This window comes from Piliocolobus tephrosceles, chromosome 3 (assembly GCF_002776525.5).
Source record: "Piliocolobus tephrosceles isolate RC106 chromosome 3, ASM277652v3, whole genome shotgun sequence".
Classification (NCBI taxonomy): Eukaryota; Metazoa; Chordata; class Mammalia; order Primates; family Cercopithecidae; genus Piliocolobus; species Piliocolobus tephrosceles.
The window spans coordinates 120,050,565-120,070,816 of record NC_045436.1 but is presented as its reverse complement, the minus strand read 5'-3'; the positions used below and the strand labels follow the sequence as shown (position 1 = coordinate 120,070,816).

Genomic DNA, 20,252 nt, shown 5'->3' with positions numbered 1-20,252 from the left:
ATAGGTGCAGCAAACCACCATGGCACAGGTTTACTATGTAACAAACCTGCACATGTATCGTGGAACTTAAAACAATGTAAAATTGAAAAAAGAAAGTGAAAGAAAGAAGAATTTCAAAAGTTTTACTAAGCCAATGAATGTAATTTATCTTCTCAATTTCAAATATTGAAATTAACACTTTAGTTAGAAATGTCATTAAATTTATAAAGGGTAAATAAAGCAAAATCTTTAATATATTTATTAAATTAATGCAAAGCTGAATCATGTAAAAGCATTTGCCTTCAACTAGTGCTTTCCATTGGTAAAAATTTATTATGCCATATCCTTGGTCAAACTCTTAGTCTTTTATATACATAGCATAACAAATAATTGACAAATTTAAATTTGTGGAAGATAAAGACAAAAATAATGCAATGACCTCAAATTCCAAGTAAGCATTTTTTATTTTTTGGCATAAAATTAAACTTTTGGTTACAAATAGTGGTTATATATTATGAACATTAGTGATTTTTAAACATAATTAATTGATGTTTAATGTAATTATTTGTACACTTAACTAAAAATTTTATAAAATTACTAATTATTTTCTAGATTTCTCTGTTATATCATCTAAATATGATTTGTTCACCTTCAACATATAACATAGAACTTTCTCCTTGAAATCAAAGAGTCAATTGATTTATTTATTAAAGACAGTACACAAATCTTCCACTACAGCTTATATAAGAATATATGTTGAAGAAAGGCAGGCAAGTTACACCGTGATTTTCTGGATATGCTCAATGAAAATTTTGTAGACATTAAATAGGGATGCACATCACACTTAAAATTCATTCTCTAACTCCTGCAAAATTGAGCACGCAGAAGAGTTTATTTTTATTAAAACAAGGAAATCATAACCTTTCTCATAACACACTACTGTCCTATAGTGGCTCCCTGAATTATTTGGTATATGAAAACTTGTGAATTTGATTCTTCCTTACACCTATCAAATTCCATCTACACTGTATGCATTACCAGGATTCAGCATAAGGTTAATCATTAATTAAGGTGAACAATAAAATAATTTGATACTATGAATAGCACATATTTAAAATTAGGTAGTATCTTTCTGTCAGAACAGTGAAAGGAAGAGGGTATAGTCAGCACGGAGAGACAAAGAAGAAATAGAAGACTACAACTCACAAGTTAATGATAATCATGCCAAAATTTATGCTTTATCAGTAGGCTTATTGCAGGTAGAGAAACAGAAAATTTGGAAACAGGAATGGAAATGTGTGTTTGTTAAAATCCTTTTGGCTGGAATTAATAGGACTATAACATTCAGGATTTTGCCAAACTTATATATATCCTCTTTCTCTTGACTTATTCTCTTTTTTTCTTCTTTCCTATCTTACTAAATTTTTGACAGGAAAACAAACAACATTGTATGACCAAAAATATAGCCATTGTCACACAGACCAGCAAGAACCCAATTACATCCAAAGAGTGGTACTGGAACCAGGTGAGGTTGTGGGCAGCTGGGCGCAGGTGCTTGGCTCCTTTGTGGCGCATGACAAACTCGATCCAGAAGACTGCTCGATCCAGGGGCTTTACAGGTTGATCATGGTGAATTCTTGATAATCTCATAGCATTCTCTTTATAACTAGAAGACAAATAAATAGGCAGAAATTAGATAATTTTTGTTTTCATTTTCATTGAAAATAAACATGTGATACATATTTGCTATACAAGTTAAAGGCCGTAATTACGTTGAGAAAGAATATAATTTTTGCATGAACTTTGCTAGTGCATAGGATTTTAAGAGTTATGAAAAGGAAGATGTGGAGGAAATATATTCTTAACACAAGTATGATCAAATGTAGATATAAAAACGTAGAGTAAGCCAGTTGTAAACATATATATTTATCATAATTTTTCCAAAAGTAATTTTGATACTGTGTGAATTATACTGTGCAGGATGATTCCAAGACCAAGATGGTTCATAACCTAATATGGTGTGATAAAAGTCATTTAACACATACATAAGCATATCCTCTAATGTCTGGATAGTTCATATGACAGACAAAGGACATTGGCAGTCAGCATTAGTGAGTCATTTGACAGTTCTAAGATGTTGGCACTGTGATAATTACTCTGTGGCACACATTTGTATGTTTGTGATGAAAAGGACAGTGTCTGTATCTGTAACATGAAGACTGAACAAAACTACTCTGGTGATTTAAGAAGTGGCATGTCCAAGTACCTGAACTTTGATGTTTCAATTGAAACATCTCCCTAGAATTAGAGCTCTTAATCAACTTGCCATCACAACAGCAATAGTCACAGACATAACAGTTCTAATGGCTTCTCAAACAATATTGGATGGATATCTACATATTTAAAAGGCAAATTATGTCTTCACTTGTAGTTTCCCCAGTTGTTAAACCAAAGTTAGTAGGTTTCATTGTGGTTTGTGTCTAGAATAAAAGTTCCAGCCTGGATTCATGAAGATGAGAGAAGGTAAAGGGTTTGTGTAGAGATGTCCTGGTGTTGGCAGGACATTGTTAGGACTGGGGAATGGGGAATATGGTGATCATTTACAAAAGAACATGGTACACTAGATTAAGCAGTAGGAGTAGTTTACATGTGTTGAGAGTATGCGTGTGTGTGTGTGTGTGTGTGTGTGTGTCTGTCTGTCTAGTGAAAAAGAATATTCATACTTTCAACTGCATTGAACCTTAGGTAGGGTCAAGACAGTAATTTCACATGGATCATCCTAATATACTTTAGACAATAAATAAATTTGTACATGTGAATCCAAAAATAGTAATAAGAAGAAGACATGTTTTCCTATAAATGATGTGGGATAAAGATCATACTCAAAAATTCATTATTTCATGTTTTATTATACAGTAATATTTTATGACTGATATGTGAAAATATTCTGAATAATTAGATTGTGATTATTCAAATGTAATTGTTAATGTTTATTAATTGCTTTAATGAATAACAGAATGGAGTACAAACACATCTATATGTATACTCTAAACTGTACCCTGTGTTTCCAGAGGTAGTATTTGGTTTAGGGTTAAAGTGATGGTATTTTAAATTAAATAATTTTTAGGCATTTATTTAGAAATTTCTAACAGTATTTATAGTTCTCGTTTTTTGCATCAATATTTTTGTCAATGAAATGAGTCAAAATCTAAAATATTTGAAGATATTTACTTACAGCAAAATATGAGTGTTCGTGGCCCATGACACAGCCCTCAGGAGGTCCTTAGCATATGTGCCCCAGGTTTTGGGGATGCAGCTTAGTTTTTACATTTTAGGAAGGCATAAACATTAATCAAATACATTTAAGAAATACATTGGTTTGGTTTAGAAAAGTGGGATAACTTGAAGTGGGGGTGCATCCAGGCTACAGATAAATTTAAACATTTTCTGGTTGACAATTGGTTGAGTTTGTCTAAAGACCTGCGATCAAAGGGAAGGAATGCCTTGGTTAAGATAAAGGATTGTAGAGACCCAAGTCCTTATTTGCAGAAGGAGACTTCAGGTAGTAGGCTTCAGAGAGAATAGGTTGTGAAATGTTTCTTATCAGACTTAAAGTCTGTGTTGATGCTAATGCCAGAGAGGTATACTGAGGCATATTTGATCCTCACTTGCCATCATGGCCTAATACAGACTCTAAGATTAAATTTAAAGGAGCCCTGGCTGAGGAGGAAGTCCATTCAGACGATTGGGTGGGAGGCTTAGAATTTTATTTTTGGTTTACAGTTTTCAAGTCAATAATAATATTTAATGATCATTTTAAGCATTAGAGTTAAAGAGAATCACAGACCATACCTATGCTGAAAATTAACAAAACGAACCAAATTGTCAGCCACTAACAATTTTGTAATAGTCTAATTGACTAGACACTGAAGTCAAAAAAAGTTCATACTGAGTCTTGCAGAAGCTCCTAACCCACCACTTAGCTCCTGAATTATGATTTCTAAAATTATGACTTATACAACATGTATGTGTTAATAAAAGTCAATTAATTTGAATGTGGATGGGAAGCAAAAGTGGACAACCAGGGCTGAGTCTTGGTATGAATCTAAACCAAGTGTTGAGTGTCTTTCTTTTCTGAAATGAGTACACTTGCCCCGTGTCTAAAATGCCTGGCAACGGGCACTGAATAGATGTTTTTAAGCAGGTTAGTTCCATTAAGTAAAAGCACTAAATTCCATCCAAGTTTACCTTCTCCTCTACTTCCTGAATCTCAGCCTTCAGGAAAACTGAATGAAATATTACATCTATTCTTCAAGCTTTGACTCTGCATGAAAACAATTAAGTCCAATATAACATACAAGCAAGTTTAAGGCACCTGCCCAAATTCAAAGCAAACACCAAGACCAAGAAAAATTAACAGCCTGATAACCACTTACGTATATTGAAAAATAAATGAGAAACTAAAAATGCATTTAGGTATGGCATATAGTCCAAAGAAGAGGGGATTCAAAATATAATAACAGCAGGAGGATAATGAATACACCATCAAAATTGAATTATAAAGCAACAGGAAGTGATAAGGAGATAGGTGAGCTGATGAAAAAAGTTGTTAAAAATTATAGTTTAAAGAATTAATAAAGAAATTAGAAATAGCAAGCAACGCTCATGGTAAAAATAATAAATTTACTAATTTGTGAGCTATTTGACGCAACCTCAATGAATTAAGAATAGTAAAAATTGATTAGAACAATTAGGAAATAATAGAGGAAAACATACCAGAATATTTTATCATAGGGAAGACTAAACTGGTGCTCCAGAAGTAAAGATAAAAAGTGGAAATAAAAGGTATTCTAAGAAATAATACACAAAAGATTTAATTTCTGAAAAGAAAAATTGGATTTTTTTATGCTAGATTAACAGTGCTGTAAAGACACAGTATAACTGAAGAGAAATATATAAAATAATTTGTAAGAATACACCATAATTGAGTTTCTGATTTTTAAAAAGTAACAATTTCTTTTTCCAAATTGAAAGAAAGCAAAATGATAAAATGGTCAGGCAGGACTCAGAAATCCTATAGCACAATTTAAACTGGAAGGCCATGAGTAATATTTCCACAGGTCTGAAGGAAAGAAAGCAAGAGCTAAATAAATTACATTCAGATAAAAGTCATTCTCATAACAAAGCAGTGAGCGAATATTGCTAAACATTATCTCGGAGAATTCAATATCCAAGTCTTTATTGAAATAAAATTCCATGTGAGATAATCAGTCAAGAAATAAATCCTAAATATTTTAGAATAAATAATTTGTAATTCAGTGGTGAACACTGAGTCAGTTGATATATAGGAAAAAGACTAAATGTGAGAAAAAATGACAAATATTGGTAAAGTAAAATTACAATATAAGTAATACAAATTTGGAATGAAATAGAGATAAATTTCAAAGCAGGAGTTGAACTATACGTAGCTAAAATTAAAACATATCATCAAAAATATATAGCTCAATATATTTTATAGATTCATTTCAATCTAAAAGCTAAATCAGATAAAATTATACTTAAATTTTATTTAAAATATCACAGATAGTACCCATCAATATTTAAACTATTATTCACTACCCTATATATTTTCTCTCTGTGTGTATACATACACTAATGAAAGGTATAGAATGGTAAATATTCAGTGTTAATACTTATTTCTGAATGATTATTACTGGGCATATTATCATTTCAATTTTGTATTTACTGATTAGTTTATAATATGTATACACTTACTAATTAGTTTATAAAATTAAGCAGATTACCCAGAAAAAAAATGAGAATTTATATAATCATACCATTCTTTATTTTGAAAAATAGTGAAAGGATATTTGAAGTCTTAGGATTTTTTTTTTTTTTTTTTCTGATTTCAGGAAATCACTTCAGCAGTTGGCCAAATAAAATAGTTTTTATATTGGACAGGTTATGGTTGTTATTGGAAAGTAATTGCAAAAGTATTAAAGAATGTACATTTTCTGGTATTTAAAAAACGTTAATTAATGTTAGACAAATCTTTAGGAGGCTTAGTACTTACGAAGGTTCATTAATGACTGTTCTCAAAGCGCTAAGCAAATCCACACTTGTCATTGTGTTCAGGTTCACTTCCACAGCTGCTCCTTTGGCCTTCATGTGAGCGATGTTATCATGCTGATCAGCAAACATGGGAACTCCCACCATAGGGACTCCATGGTAAATAGCTTCATAGATCCCATTAGTTCCACCATGAGTGATAAAAGCTTTGGTTTTGGGATGACCTGATTTGAGGATGGAGTGAGAAGCGTGTGTGTAATAATAACACATTAGCAGAATTTGAGAGGCAGAAGGGGTCCAAAAGCTGTAATATAACTCTCTAAAGAAGGATACGTTTCCTACAAAAGCAGATGACAGAGGGCATTGCCCTCTCAGAAAACTGTGATCCCAGGAAAAGCAGTAATTAACAGCATTTGCATTTTCTGGGAATATATTACTGAGGAGATGGTATCTGAACTGAAAATGAAACTTGAAGTGTAATTAATCTTAACTGAAAATGCTCTTTTGTGAAACAGAAAGTATGAATCTATAAAATTAACCGCCATTTATGTAATTACATCTGCTTTAAAATTGGGTGTCAAAATTTTAAATTATTAAAAATTTATGGAATTTATTTGCTATGAAACAGTTACTTAACTTGTCTATTGTCCTACTGTACAGCTTTTCTTCCCCCACAATCTTACCAAGAAGATCATTCTGGGGTATCCACTCATAGAGCTGAGTATTGTTTCCTAATGTGGCTGGTTTCTTTCCTATGTATCTCCATAAAACCTGTGGAAAAATTTGCAAGAAAAACACAACAAGGACATTTTAAGTTGGTAGAATTATTTAGAAATCATTTAGCCAGCTACATGGAAGATGGCAATTATGTAAGCAGAAGTTTACAAACTTTGAGATATATAGTAGGACTGTTGTATCTACCTTTTTATAAAGTGTCTTGTACTAATAATCTATTAAGTATAGTATTATTGTTTTGATATTTATCACTTAAAAGCTTTTGGAAGTTAGATTTTAAGTGAAGAAATAGAACATAAACAGGACCAGTTTAATCAATCACAACATGGAGGAGAAAAATCATGAAGCGTGTTATGTGCTTTAACCAATACATAAATATAGAGAGTCCTAGGATGTTTCATGAATAGAAGTATAAAAAGAATAGTAATGCAAAATTGTAGAGATAAAAATTAAGGTTAATTGAATAACATAAATCAGAAAATGCATGTTGTTGGACTATAATATTTGAATTTTAATTGTTTTTAGCTAGAGATTATTCAACTTAGAAAGACTAGTTGAATCTAGACTTCTACTTCTAAACCAACTACATTTTGATAAGAATTGTAATAAAACCTAGACATTTGAATTACATTTTTAGCATGATTTCTCCCTGCTTTGTGTATACATACTCTCTTTTCCTGGGCCATGGAGCTAACAAACTTCAGAAGTTTTGAAAGTAGTCAGTGGAGAACAAAAAAATTTCAAATAGTAAAAGTTCAGTGGGGGCTTAAAGTTTTCATTTCTATTCCATTAAAAATAAATGACTTCAAAAAAGTATGTGTTCTCAAAATAATGCCAAGGCTCAGTAGAGAAATGATTTAATGTGCTAATGTACATAATTTTAATATATTACACAATTTTACTTAACAACTGTTACTAATGGTACTCAGTGTATAATGAGTTTCAATTTTCATATGGAAAGAACGTTACTAGACGCACTGTGTCTCCCCTTAGTAAAAAGTTGTGTACCAGGATCCCAGGCTGTACTGACCTTCTGTGGAATCTGGGCAAGGGCTGAGGCAATAAGATTGGCTTTTTCTTCTCTAAGGTTTTTGACCATTGATCCCAGAGAAAACACCACAACACCATCTTTACCTGAGCTCTGGATAAATTCTTCCATTTCCTGCATACATAATATATTTTCTATTACAAAGGTGTAGCTTCATAAGAAAAAATAAGTTTACTTACACATTTAAGTAGATTAAATTAAGATATATATGTCAGAGAAATTATTAACCTGGTCTGTCTTCTGACATGTAGAAAGATCTAGTGTGTGTATATATATACACAGAGTTTCTCTCTGTCACCCAGGCTGGAGCGCAGTGGCGTGATCTCCGCTTACTGCAAACTCACCTCCCCAGTTCAAGTGATTCTCACACCTCAGCCTCCTGAGTAACTGGAATTATAGTCACATGCCACCATGCCTGGCTAAGTTTTGTATTTTTAGTAGAGATGGGGTTTCACCATGTTGGCCAGGCTGGTCTTGAGCTCCTGACCTCCAGTGATCCACCTGCCTCGGCCTCCTAAAGTGCTGGAATTATAGGCATGAGGCACTGTACCCAGTCAGATCTAGTCTCCTTAAGAGGAAACATGTCTCTGAAATGTATAACTTAAATATAAAATCAGTGATTACAAATCCAAGCATGGAACCAAAACCATGACAGAAATGAACACTAAATAAGAGACAACCTTTCTCATGGTAACTGAAATTGCTACCCCCAAGGCTTAATTTAATCAACCAACAGGGATGTTTGCAAACTCATAAAAACGGTTTTTGGAAGGAAGCCCAATAAAGGGTACTGAGTTAAGCTTTTAAAATTATTAGCATGCCAGTTGTATCTAATCAATTATTAATAAATTTACTGATTTCTGTTAAGCATTCAAGATCTTTTTGTCAAGTTTATGCCTTCCTTGTTTAATAGGTCTAAGAAAAAATTTGTGTAAAATGTCATCTAATAGTAACATATTTTAGAACGAGACAACAAAGTGCATCTCCAACTATAATCACAATAATGCTTATGAGACAGTGCATCTCTTCTTCCTGATGTATAAGCTGCCATGAGTGTGATGTTAGCTATGTGCCCTTAATATGAGCCTTAAAGCAAAAGTAAAATATAAATTTCTTTGCCAATAAAATTCCCCAGGTCATTACTTATAGTTTTGCAAATTTGATACTGCAAAATCTGAGATTAAGGCCTTTCACATCATAATCTATGTGAATGCTACTTTATAGAGATGTATTCTGCGTTCCATGTGCAAATATTTGTCATGATCACACTGGAATCACTGATGGATCAGTTTCTGACTAGCTAAATTATTAGGGGAGGGTAGTATCTTAAGTGAAAATAGATTGCAATTTTTGGCTTAATGTCAGGAGAATATTTCTGAAGTCCCAGGAATTGGTGCTTTGCCATATTGATTTAGTTTCCAAACAGGTATTCATTAATTAAAATAATACACACACACACACACAACATACGCACATTCAAATCTACCATACTGATATGGATTTTTCACTTGACAGTCTCTTCTTACTTTTGTATTCTGTGTATCCAGTGATTGGCATAATTATTATCAACATAATCCATGATTGGTATTGATATTTCCAAAGCCTATATCAATATTTAAATTGATTGAATACGTAATGGCATAATGTCTGCTATTGTAAAATATGACTGATTTGTCTTTGTGAAATTGTGAGAGCATGTGTATTTGTGTGTGTTTGTGTAAAAAGTGGGTTTGGGAGGAAAAACATAATAGTGTGGCACGGGTTATTATCCAGTGACCTATGGATATGTCATGTATATTTCTGTGTCTTTATTTAGATATTGGTACATTATCTCCTATAGTAAACATTCACTAGAGCTTGCCTGCAGTCATAACTTGACTGGCAAGAAAATCCTTAAATAAAATTTTTAGAATCCTGAAATACAATTTTAAACTTAAATATGTCTTTTACCATAAACAGAAATTTAGTATTCTTATGGGAACCAGGAACTTTCTAAAAAGATTGCTTTTGTTTGTGTATGAACCAAATAAATAACAGCCTGTTTCCTCACTCCCTATTGATAGTTAAATACATTGTTCCTACCATGTAGACTTGTAGTCTATTTTGCTTCTTTTTCTGTATAACTTTTTCTGTATAACATTTCTTACATTCCACATTTCTTCTCTGAAGACTTCATATTGTAATATACAATTTCTTTTTGATGTCATAAAACCTGACATTATATTTATAAAGAACCAATACAATATTTGAGTCTCTCAGTTTTATAATAGTTACTTTATGCTGATGAATCTGAATCTATTTCTAAATGCTTTCTGCTTGGATTTACACTTTGTACTACTTAAATGATTTCTAGAAATTACCAAAAATCCTTTTGGTTCCTTAAAGTAAATAGGTCAAAAACTAACTCACCATTGTTAATGCAAAAGAGTTTTTGTTTTGTTTTGTTTTACCAATTGTTTCCTGACAGTAGAAGTCACAACTATTTAATAAATTCTCAAGATTAAAACCTAAGAGCCCTGCCTCATTTCACTGTCTTTCTTCAATAATGATTTCTTACTCACCAAGTTATGTGGAATTCACCCAAGAGTTTTCATGAAGACATCTTTATCTCTTAAGAAATTTGGCACATATACACCATGGAATACTATGCAGCCATAAAAAAGGATGAGTTCATGTCCTTGTAGGGACATGGATGAAGCTGGAAACCATCATTTTCAGCAAACTATCACAAGAACAGAACACCAAACACCACATGTTCTCACTCATAGGTGGGAATTGAACAATGAGAACACTTGGACACAGGAAGGGAACATCACACACTGGGGCCTGTCGTGAGGTGGAGGGAAGGGGGAGGGATAGCATTAGGAGGTATACTTAATGTAAATGACGAATTAATGGGTGCAGCACACCAACATGGCACATGTGTACATATGTAACAAACCTGCACATTGTGTACATGTACCCTAGAACTTAAAGTATAATAAAAAAAGTGAAAAAATAAATAAATTTGGTAAATATTCCTGTTCATAATGCTATGTGTCTTGTTAAGAAGACTAGGGCAGTCTCCTTAGTAATTTCTATGATCTGGTTTTCTATCTCCCCAGGTCCAGCATCAAGGTATAGACACACTGATATTTGTAACACACAACTTGAATCATTTTATTCTTCAGTTTAAATTATCAATGTAAAGTCCAAAACACCTAATATTACTTATAGGAGACCTCTATCATGAGGAAAATAGATGTGGAGTAGCAAACCGAAATGTCCAACAAAATTTATTTGTTATTGAGGCTATAAACTTTAAAAGAAAATTAGGTATTTTATTATGAGGAGCATAAAGTCCTCCACTGTTGTAGACCTACCTTAGGTAAAGGTTTGGCAGGTTTGCAGTGTAATCCTCCAACAAACTCAAAATTAGGTAAGTATGGACGAGGAAATTCAAAATCCCAATATGTTCGGATTAACCAAATTTCAGCTTTCCCCATAGTCTCACACAAGGTAGTGGGTCTTCCTGGAGAAAAAAGTTGAATGGACAAAATTAGCTTGTATGTTTGCTGAGGAGAAAAAAAACTACCAGTAATTTCCTGAAAACTATTAAGAAAAAATTCAGTTAGGTCTTCTAGAATACTTACCACGTTTATATATCAAGGAGAAGGAGAAATTAAAGAGGATGGAAGAAAGGAAGGAGGGAGGAAGAAAAGAAGAACGAAAGGGAGGGATGAAGGAAGGGAGGAAGGAAGGAAGAAAGGAAGGAAGGAAGGAGAAAAGAAGGGAGGAAGGAAGGAAGGAAGGGAGGCAGGCAAGCAAGGAGGAGAGAAAGACGAAAGCAAGAAAAAGGGAGAACAAAGGAAGAAAGAGGTAGAAATAAAGAGACAGAGGAAGAGAGAGAGAGAGAGAGAAATGGACACAGGGAAGAAGAGAGACAGTAGAGTGGGGCCTGAGAAAGGAAGGAAGGAGGGAAGATTTTTAGTGAAAAAGAAGTAATGTGTAAGTGTCATTTCACAATAATAAATCAACTAAAATTAAACTATAACTGCAAATACTGATAAATTTAACACTCATATTCTCTCTTCAATTAAATGTCAGATAACATTTTTCCCCAGGACAGCATACTGGAGACACTGTTAGCATGCCTCTCCCACTTGAAAAGACAATATAGTGAGTAGAGATTCATGCTGTGATTTTTTTTACAAGAAGCAACACAGAAACTTAACAAAAAGAAAAAGTAATCATAAACTCTTTGAAAAAAGTGGTGGGCAGCAGCCTATCCTGTGACCCACGTGAAAAATTATGAGTCCCAAGAGTGTGAGTGGGGAGAAACTGCCTATGGGATACATACTTCCACTGGGAAACCCGGCCATCCAGAACACGGGGAAATGCCTTAACCATACCCAGTACTGGAGCTGCTTCAGTGAGCAGAGGGAAATAGATGAGAAAGAGCAGCATCTGGACATGGTTTGTGTGCACCCCCAGACTCCGGCAGGAACAGAGAAAAGTCACTCCTAATCCTACATCACAAGGGACCTTGCGGAAGTCTGCCAACTAACTCAGGTTGTGGTCACAGGGAGAGAGAAACTCCCAAGTGAGAATCACAATACAGTCTTGAGTGGGGACAAACTCTCTTTGGTCAGAATTGAGGAATGAGTAGGAAGTGTGCTATGGCCACAGCCACAGGAGATGGACACCCCTGCTTCAGAGGAGCATGGCCTGAAAGCAACAGTTTATATCTCAGTGGGTGTGTTAGGCCATTCTCTTATTCCTATAAAGAAATACTTGAAACTGGGTAATTTATTTTTTTAAAAAAGAGGTTTAATTGGCTTATGGTCCTAGAGGCTGTATAGGAAGCATAGTGGTTTCTGTTTCTGGAGAGGCCTCAGGAAGCTTCTAATCATGGCAGAAGGCAACGGAGCAGCAGGTTGTTTTGCATCATGGGAGCCGGAGCAAGAAGAGAGAGTGAGGGCAAAGGTGATATACACTTAAAAAAAAAACAGCAGACCTCATGATAACTCACTCACTATCACAGGAACGGTACCAAGGGAGGATGGTGCTAAACCATTCATGAATACTCTACCCCCATGATCCAATCCTCTCCAACCAGGCCCCACTTCCAACATTAGGGATTACAATTTGACATAAGATTTGGGCAGAGACACAGATCCAAACCATATCAGTGGGGAAGGCTTATGACCTGGGGCATTTTTGAGTTTTGAGAGTAGTGTGCCTGGAATCCTGTTACCTCATGCTAGTGGAACACTGCAAATGTGAGACCTGCCTTGCCAAGTGTGTAAGAGCCAAGTGAGGTTTACTTCTTGCTGCTACACATACTCCCCATGTGGATTCTTCTGTGCAGCAGAGGAAGCTGCACTTCTCCCTCGAACGTCACCCCAGCAGACAGAGAGCTCCTCTCTGATCCTCATTGTGAACACTGATCGTGCCTACACAGGGGGAGCCGGAGCACAGACTTGACTGACCCAGCCTCTACCTGTCCTTGCCCCTGCACCTGCCCTGGTAGCTTAACAGAAAGGACAGAGAATGTGGGGAGCTCCGTGGCCCGCCCCCAACCAAGAGTACTTATCCTGGGTAACACAAGGCAAGCGCAAAACTCACTTCTGCCACTACAGTTGGAGTTCTTTTTCAAGTGCCTCCTCCTGGCTAGAGGCCAACTGATAGTCCATTACAGCATCTGCAGGCAGAATAACACAACACCAGGAAGGAAAAAAACTCCACTATCACTATTGCCTGCATCACTTTGGGTAACCAGGAGGTCCTGAGTTTGTTCACATGCCAGCACATTACTACCACAGTAATTTCAGAAAGTCAGCATTGCTAAGGCCAATAACTAAGGAATCTCACAAAGTCTATGTAATTCCCCTGCCACCCCTGTCAGAGCTGGTGCTGGTATCCACTGATGGGAGACTAGAGGACAGGTCACATCCCTTGCAGACATTCCCTAGCACCAGTCTGTAGGCTGACAGCCCTCTGGGTGGCCAGGTCCAGAGGAGCAGCAGCATTCATAGTAGTCTGGCCCTCAGAGACTCCTACTCTTAGGCAAAGGAGAACTGCACCACACCCATGCAATCTGAGAATTTAAAGGGTAGAGTAAAACTGAGAAAACTTAAATAATTAATATAATCAATAAAAAGTATATTATTGAAATAGAAATCAAATTAAAAGTCAATCATACTCAAAAATAGATGCTGTTACACTTAAAATGATTATCTAACTAAATCTAGTAATATTTTAACAAAAGATATGAAAAAGTTGGACGCATTATAGCAATTAAATGACAGCTTAAAATTGAAAAATAAATAAGTTCACTTTATTAAAAGGTAAAAAGAGAAAAATCTTATCATCTCAAGCAATAAAAACTCAACAGTTGTTCATAATCTTCAAATTCTATTAGTAAACTACAAATAGAAAATAATTTCTTTCCATCAACAACGGCACTCCAAACAAAAAAGTTTTATCAAATGTAACCTTTATGTTAAAATAGTAACAGCATTCTTATCAAGATGAGAAAAAAGTCAGTGGTATATACTAATGACAACTTTAATTCAGCAATATTTTACATTACTGCAGTTAAACAAGAAAAACAATTTTTAGAATAAAAAAGATTTAGGAGTTCTATCTATCTATCTATCTGATATCATGTTATGTAACAAATCCAAAATAATATACAGATAAATCTTCAGAATGAGCAAGAGAAGTTTTAGTTTTGCCCAGTGCAAAACTGTAACATAGCAACTGAAATTTCTGTGCACAAGTAGATGAAAATTTAATTTAAAATCTAAATTTCCACTTGAAAAGTTGGAATAATTTTTATAAAAGGTACATACTCTATTCATGCTTAGAATTACAAAATTGTATTAAAACCCACAATAAAAAAGTAAATAGAGCTAACATGTTCACAGATAAGAAGATCAAAATTCATAAAGATGTTCATTCTCTAAAATCAACTTATAGATTAATTTTGAATCTTATTAAGGGTCAGGAGTTCAAGACCAGCGTGGCCAAGATGGTGAAACCCAGTCTCTACTAAAAGTACAAAAAAATTAGCTGGGCGTGGTGGCGGGTGCCTGTAATCCCAGCTACTCCAGAGGCTGAGGCAGAGAATTGTTTGAACCCGGGAGGCGGAGGTTGCAGTGAGCCCAGATCACACCACTGCACTCCAGCCTGGGTGACAGAGTGAGACTCTGTCTAAAAAAATTTAAAAAATAAAAATTTACAAACTTATTAACATTTAAAAATTACAAGTTTCATAAACCTTTACAATTTTTGTAGAACTTTATATGTGATTCTAAAATCCATATGGAAAAACAAAGAGCCAAAAATAAGGTACTCCAGATGAAGAGATACAAGGGGAAAGAATATTAGTTTATCAGATATCAAGAACTAATATAAAGGAAAGCAGGTAAGATAGTGAAAAAAAAAAAAAAAACACTTAAGTAATGAAATTCATGAATGACAAAGATGCAGACATGTAGGAAAAAATTTTTTCAATAAATAATGATGGGACTACTCCTTACACTTGTGCAAAGGTGAAAAAAATAAAATAGATAGGCTGAGAGGGAGTCAGGGAAGAAGAAAAGAGGGAAAAAATGAAAAATATGCAAAGAAATGAACTCAACTCTACAAAATACACACAAAAAAATAATTTATTTTATTATTATTATTTTTGAGACAGAATTTCACTCTTGTTGCCTAGGCTGGAGTGCAGTGGCGTGATCTAAGCTCACTGCAACCTCCACCTCCCGGGTTCAAGCCATTCTCCCGCCTCAGCCTCCTGAGTAGCTGGGACCACAGGCACACGCCACCATGTCCGGTAATTTTTGTAAAAAATAAATAATTGCAAATACATTCAGATATTTAAAGTAAAAGCAAAACCATAGCTTCCATGAAGACAGCATAAAAAATATTTTTTAATGTCATAGTAGAAAAGGATTTCCTCAGGAGCATAAAGAACAATTATAAAGAAAATGATTAATATATTCACTTCCATTAAATTTAAAATCTACAATTCATTATCTGATATTAAAAGATAATGAGAAAACAATCATAAACTATAGAAGGATATCTGCAATATATAAAACTGGCCCAGGCTTATATAGAATATACAAGAATTTTTGTTTGTTTGTTTGTTAGTTTGTTTGTTTGTTTTTTACACAGGGTTTTTCTCTGTCTTCCAGGCTGGAATGCAGTGGTGCCAACACAGCTCACTGCAGCCTTGACTTTACGGGCTCAAGCAATCTTCCTAGTAGCTGGGAACACAGGTGCACACCACAAACCTAGCTATTCTTTTTTTTTTTTTCTCTTTTTTTTTTTTAATATTTATTTATTTATTTATTTATTTATTTATTTATTTATTTATGTAGAGATGATGTCGCTCTCTGTTTCCCAGGCTGGTCTCAAACTCCTGAGTTCAAGTGATACACCTTGACCTCCTAAAGAGCTGGGATTGGTGCAGCAATCATTGAATTGTAGACTTAAACTGTGAATTTTAAAGCGTGTATATTATATCTCAATACAACTGTTAATAAAGGTCATTAAATGAATTGAATAGTTTGCAGAACAATGGGAAATATAACACCCTATTCATGAAAGTATAAACTAGTATAATCTCTCTGAGATGAGATTATTTATAGCTATACATATCCCTATACCTATACCCATACCCACACCCATACTCATATCTATACCTATACGTATACCTACACTTATACCTTTTCCTATACCTATACCCACACCCACACCCATACCCATACCTATACCCATACATATACCTATACCTATACCTATACCTACACTTATACCTATACCTATACTTATTGGGTGAAAATAAATGGCTTATATCCTATAAATACAATTGCTCTTATGGAACAGGAGACACATACCAAATGTTCACTGCATTCCACAAAAAAAAAAAAAAAAAAATCTATAGTCAATTGCCATTTGACAGAATGTCACGATATAGTCACCTGATGGAAAACTGTCTATAGAACTTGGGGAAAAATAAAAAGGAAATAAACGACTGTATCTCTACACTAATGTTGAATATAAGTAGAAATTTTACCCATGTATTTGTATACATTTCAAAAAACTAAATAATAGAATATCGAGGGAATAACACATAAGTAGCAGACCTATAAAATTTTTAGAGAAAACTTTAAAACCAGTCAGGCTTCTGGTTTCCATTGGAAGCATCATGTTTCTAATACTGAAGGCAAAACTTTACACTCATATATTATCAAAGTTGATATAGTTGCTAAAAGCTGAAAATACATGCATATTTTAAAATATATATAAAATATTTTTAAATGTGCACAAATTAAAGTTCATGGGTTAATCTTGCGTTGTTCCATTTCTGCTATTACCAAAAATAAGTTGTGTTTAATTCATTGTCCTTATGTCTCTAGCATGAAGCACCCTAAATTTGTTTAATCATTTAGTGTTTACCTTCAGACATTTTCTGGGGCAGGGTACAAATCATTTCATTTTCTATTTGGCCACTTATCCTCTTGACTTGTAACTGTTATGGCATTTTAGGTAATTTAAGCCTTTTTCCTGTGATATCTATTACAAATATTTTTTACAGTTGACTTATGAACCGATTAACACTATGCAACCTGTAAAACTTTAAACATAAACTTTAAATAATCTATTTTATAAGTCAGTGTTATGAATTGAATTGTATTCCACTAAAATTTGTATATGAAGCCTGACTGTATTTGAAGACAGGGCCTTCAGAGATAATTAAGCTTAAAATGGTTCAAGGGTGGTCTTGAATTCATCGTGACTAATGTCCTTCCAAGAAGAGGAAGTGACACCAGGAATGTCCATATGCAGAGAAAAAGCCATATGAGAACATAAGATAGTGACCATAAAAGCTTCAAGAAAAAACAGACCTGGCAAACCCTGATTTTGGACGTCTAACCTTCAGAACCGTAAGAAAATAAACATTTGTTATTATTAGTTCTTGTATTAGTTTGCTAGCACTGCTATAGCTACACACCACTGGTTAGGAAGTTAAATTAGCTAATATTTTTCATATCCAGTATAATATTTGGTTTTTTAGTTCACATTTATTTATGATTCTCAAAAATAATAGTTGGAGTGGAAGCCTACCTCAGTTGATGGATTTAGATGAGAGCTGTGTGTATAAAAATTAGAAAGCAAAACCATTATTTAGCAGAATTGGCAAGTAATTTTAAAATAGGTAGAATAAATGTTATCAGTGAAGTTAAAAAAGAAAACCATTGTTTTTTTTTTGTTTGTGTGTGTGTGTGTGTTTTATTTTTTTGAGACAGAATCTTGCTCTGTCACTCAAGCTGGAGTGCAGTGGCACCAACACAGCTCACTGCAGTCTCGACCTCCTGGTTTCAAGCAATCCTCCCACATCAATCTCCCAGTAGCTACAACGACAGGTGTTCACCGCCAAGTCTGGCTCTTCTTAATTGCTATTAATTGTGCCAAATTTTAAAAAAGGTCAGAAACAACAAAATATAGCAGGGTCATAAAAGTACTCTAAGAAAATAGAGGTAACATAATAACCTTAGAGAATGGAAGTCCTTTTCTACAAGATAAACCAGAAATGATAAGAAAAAAACTGATAAACATATGCACATGCTATAACAAGGTTCATCATATGTTATGAAGTACTTTAAATGAAGAGCAATGCTACGTAATATAGCTCAGAGTTTTTTTTTTTTTTTTTTTTCTCCAGATCTTTGTGTTAGCATAGAAATACCTCGAAATTATTTTATCTGAGAAAACTAAGGTCTAGCTCACGTTAAGAAGTAGAACTTAATTGCATAAATTTAAAAGTATGGGAATATTTTTCATTAGGCTGGGTGAAATATAAAATTGTTCCCTTTGCAAGTCACTTTTGAGTCAGCAAGAAAATGAAAATCAGCACACTGCCAAAAAAAGGAAAAACAGGAATTCTGAAATACACAATTTAGTAAAACTTGTATGATTCCTTCTGAAAATACACAGTATGTTTTAGGGTGGGAAAGTAGCTAAGCCTAATGTGTTGCCGTAGTGTCCCTCACTACACATATGCATTCACATAAGTTCAACTCCCCAAATCTACCCTCACTCTTACAAATAAATTCCATTACATGAAAGTGTACAGCAATAAAAATTTCCTGTGTTGACTTGTCCCTGTGTGGAAGAAAAATATCTTCTCTGAGAATTAACATAGTCAGCACTCATGTGAGGTTCTAGTTAAAATTCAAGCTAGAAAAGCGTTTTGGAAGAAACTGACCCTAGCTGGAAACACTTTCCACAGATTAAATTCCAAGGTTAATAGGCAGCTCCTGTTTACCAAGAAGCAAGACTTCATGTCTGAAAATCAGCAAAAGTAACGGAGAGTAGAAAATTAGTATAATTATTTCAAATATTAGAATTATTTTAAATAAAATATAAAATTATTCCATATACTATAGTGAGTTGGACGATAGCTCATGAGTTGGAAGAATCAGTATCATTAAAATGACTAAATTGCACAAAGCAATTTACACATTCAATGATATTCATGTCAAACTACCAAAATCATCAAATAATTAGATAAAAACTATTCTAAAATGCATATGGAACCAAAATAGCAAGAATAGTCAAATTAAAGAGCTAAGCCAGAAGCACCATACTGCCCAACTTCAAACTATAAGACTACAGTAATTTAAAAAGCATGGTACTAGTTTGAAAAGAGACACATAGACGAATGGAGCAGAAAACAAAACTCATTAATAAAGCCACATACAACCATTTGATTTTTCACCATATGGACAAAAACAAGAAATAGGGAAAGCACTCCCTATTTAATAAATGGTGCTGGGATAACTGACTAGCCATATGCAGAACAATGAAACTGGATTGTCACAATTTACCCTATACAAACATTAATGCAATGTGGATCAAAGATTTAAATGGAAGACCTCAAAGTATAAAAATCTCTGAAGAAAACTTAGGATATTATTTATTGACATCGCCTTGGCAAAGAATTTTTGACTCAATCCTCAAAAGCAATTGCAACAAAAACAAAAATTGACATGTGGGACATAATTAAATAAAGAACTTCTGCAGGAAAAAAAAAAAAAAAAAAAACTATCCAGAGAATACACAGACAACCTACAAAACAGGAGAAAATATTTAAAAATTATGCATTTGATAAGGGTCTAATATCCAGATTATACAAAGAATTTAAACAACTTAACAAGCAAAAAACAAATAACCCCACTAAAAAATAACAGACAAAAGACACGAACAGACACTTCACAAGAGAAGACAGACAATAAACCTGCATATGAAAAATTGTGTATTATTACTAATCATCAGAGAAATGTGAATCAAAATCACAATGATATATATTTTATTTATTTATTTATTTATTTATTTATTTATTTATTTATTTATTTATTTATTT

The 20,252-nt window shown here is 33.8% G+C and overlaps 1 protein-coding gene across 1 annotated transcript in view; it reads right to left on the bottom strand.

The window, feature by feature from the left end:
- Window positions 1-424: 424 nt before the first annotated feature.
- The window catches only part of LOC111529615 (UDP-glucuronosyltransferase 2A1), a 63,860-nt gene continuing 44,032 nt past the window's right edge, over window positions 425-20,252 (bottom strand). The window contains exons 4-8 of the mRNA XM_031935293.1: window positions 11,194-11,342; window positions 7,814-7,945; window positions 6,732-6,819; window positions 6,053-6,272; window positions 425-1,645 (exon numbers count right to left, since the gene is read on the bottom strand). Of these exons, the coding sequence (XP_031791153.1) occupies window positions 1,366-1,645; window positions 6,053-6,272; window positions 6,732-6,819; window positions 7,814-7,945; window positions 11,194-11,342 (869 nt within the window). The 3' untranslated portion in view covers window positions 425-1,365. The remainder of the gene's footprint in view (window positions 1,646-6,052; window positions 6,273-6,731; window positions 6,820-7,813; window positions 7,946-11,193; window positions 11,343-20,252) is intronic.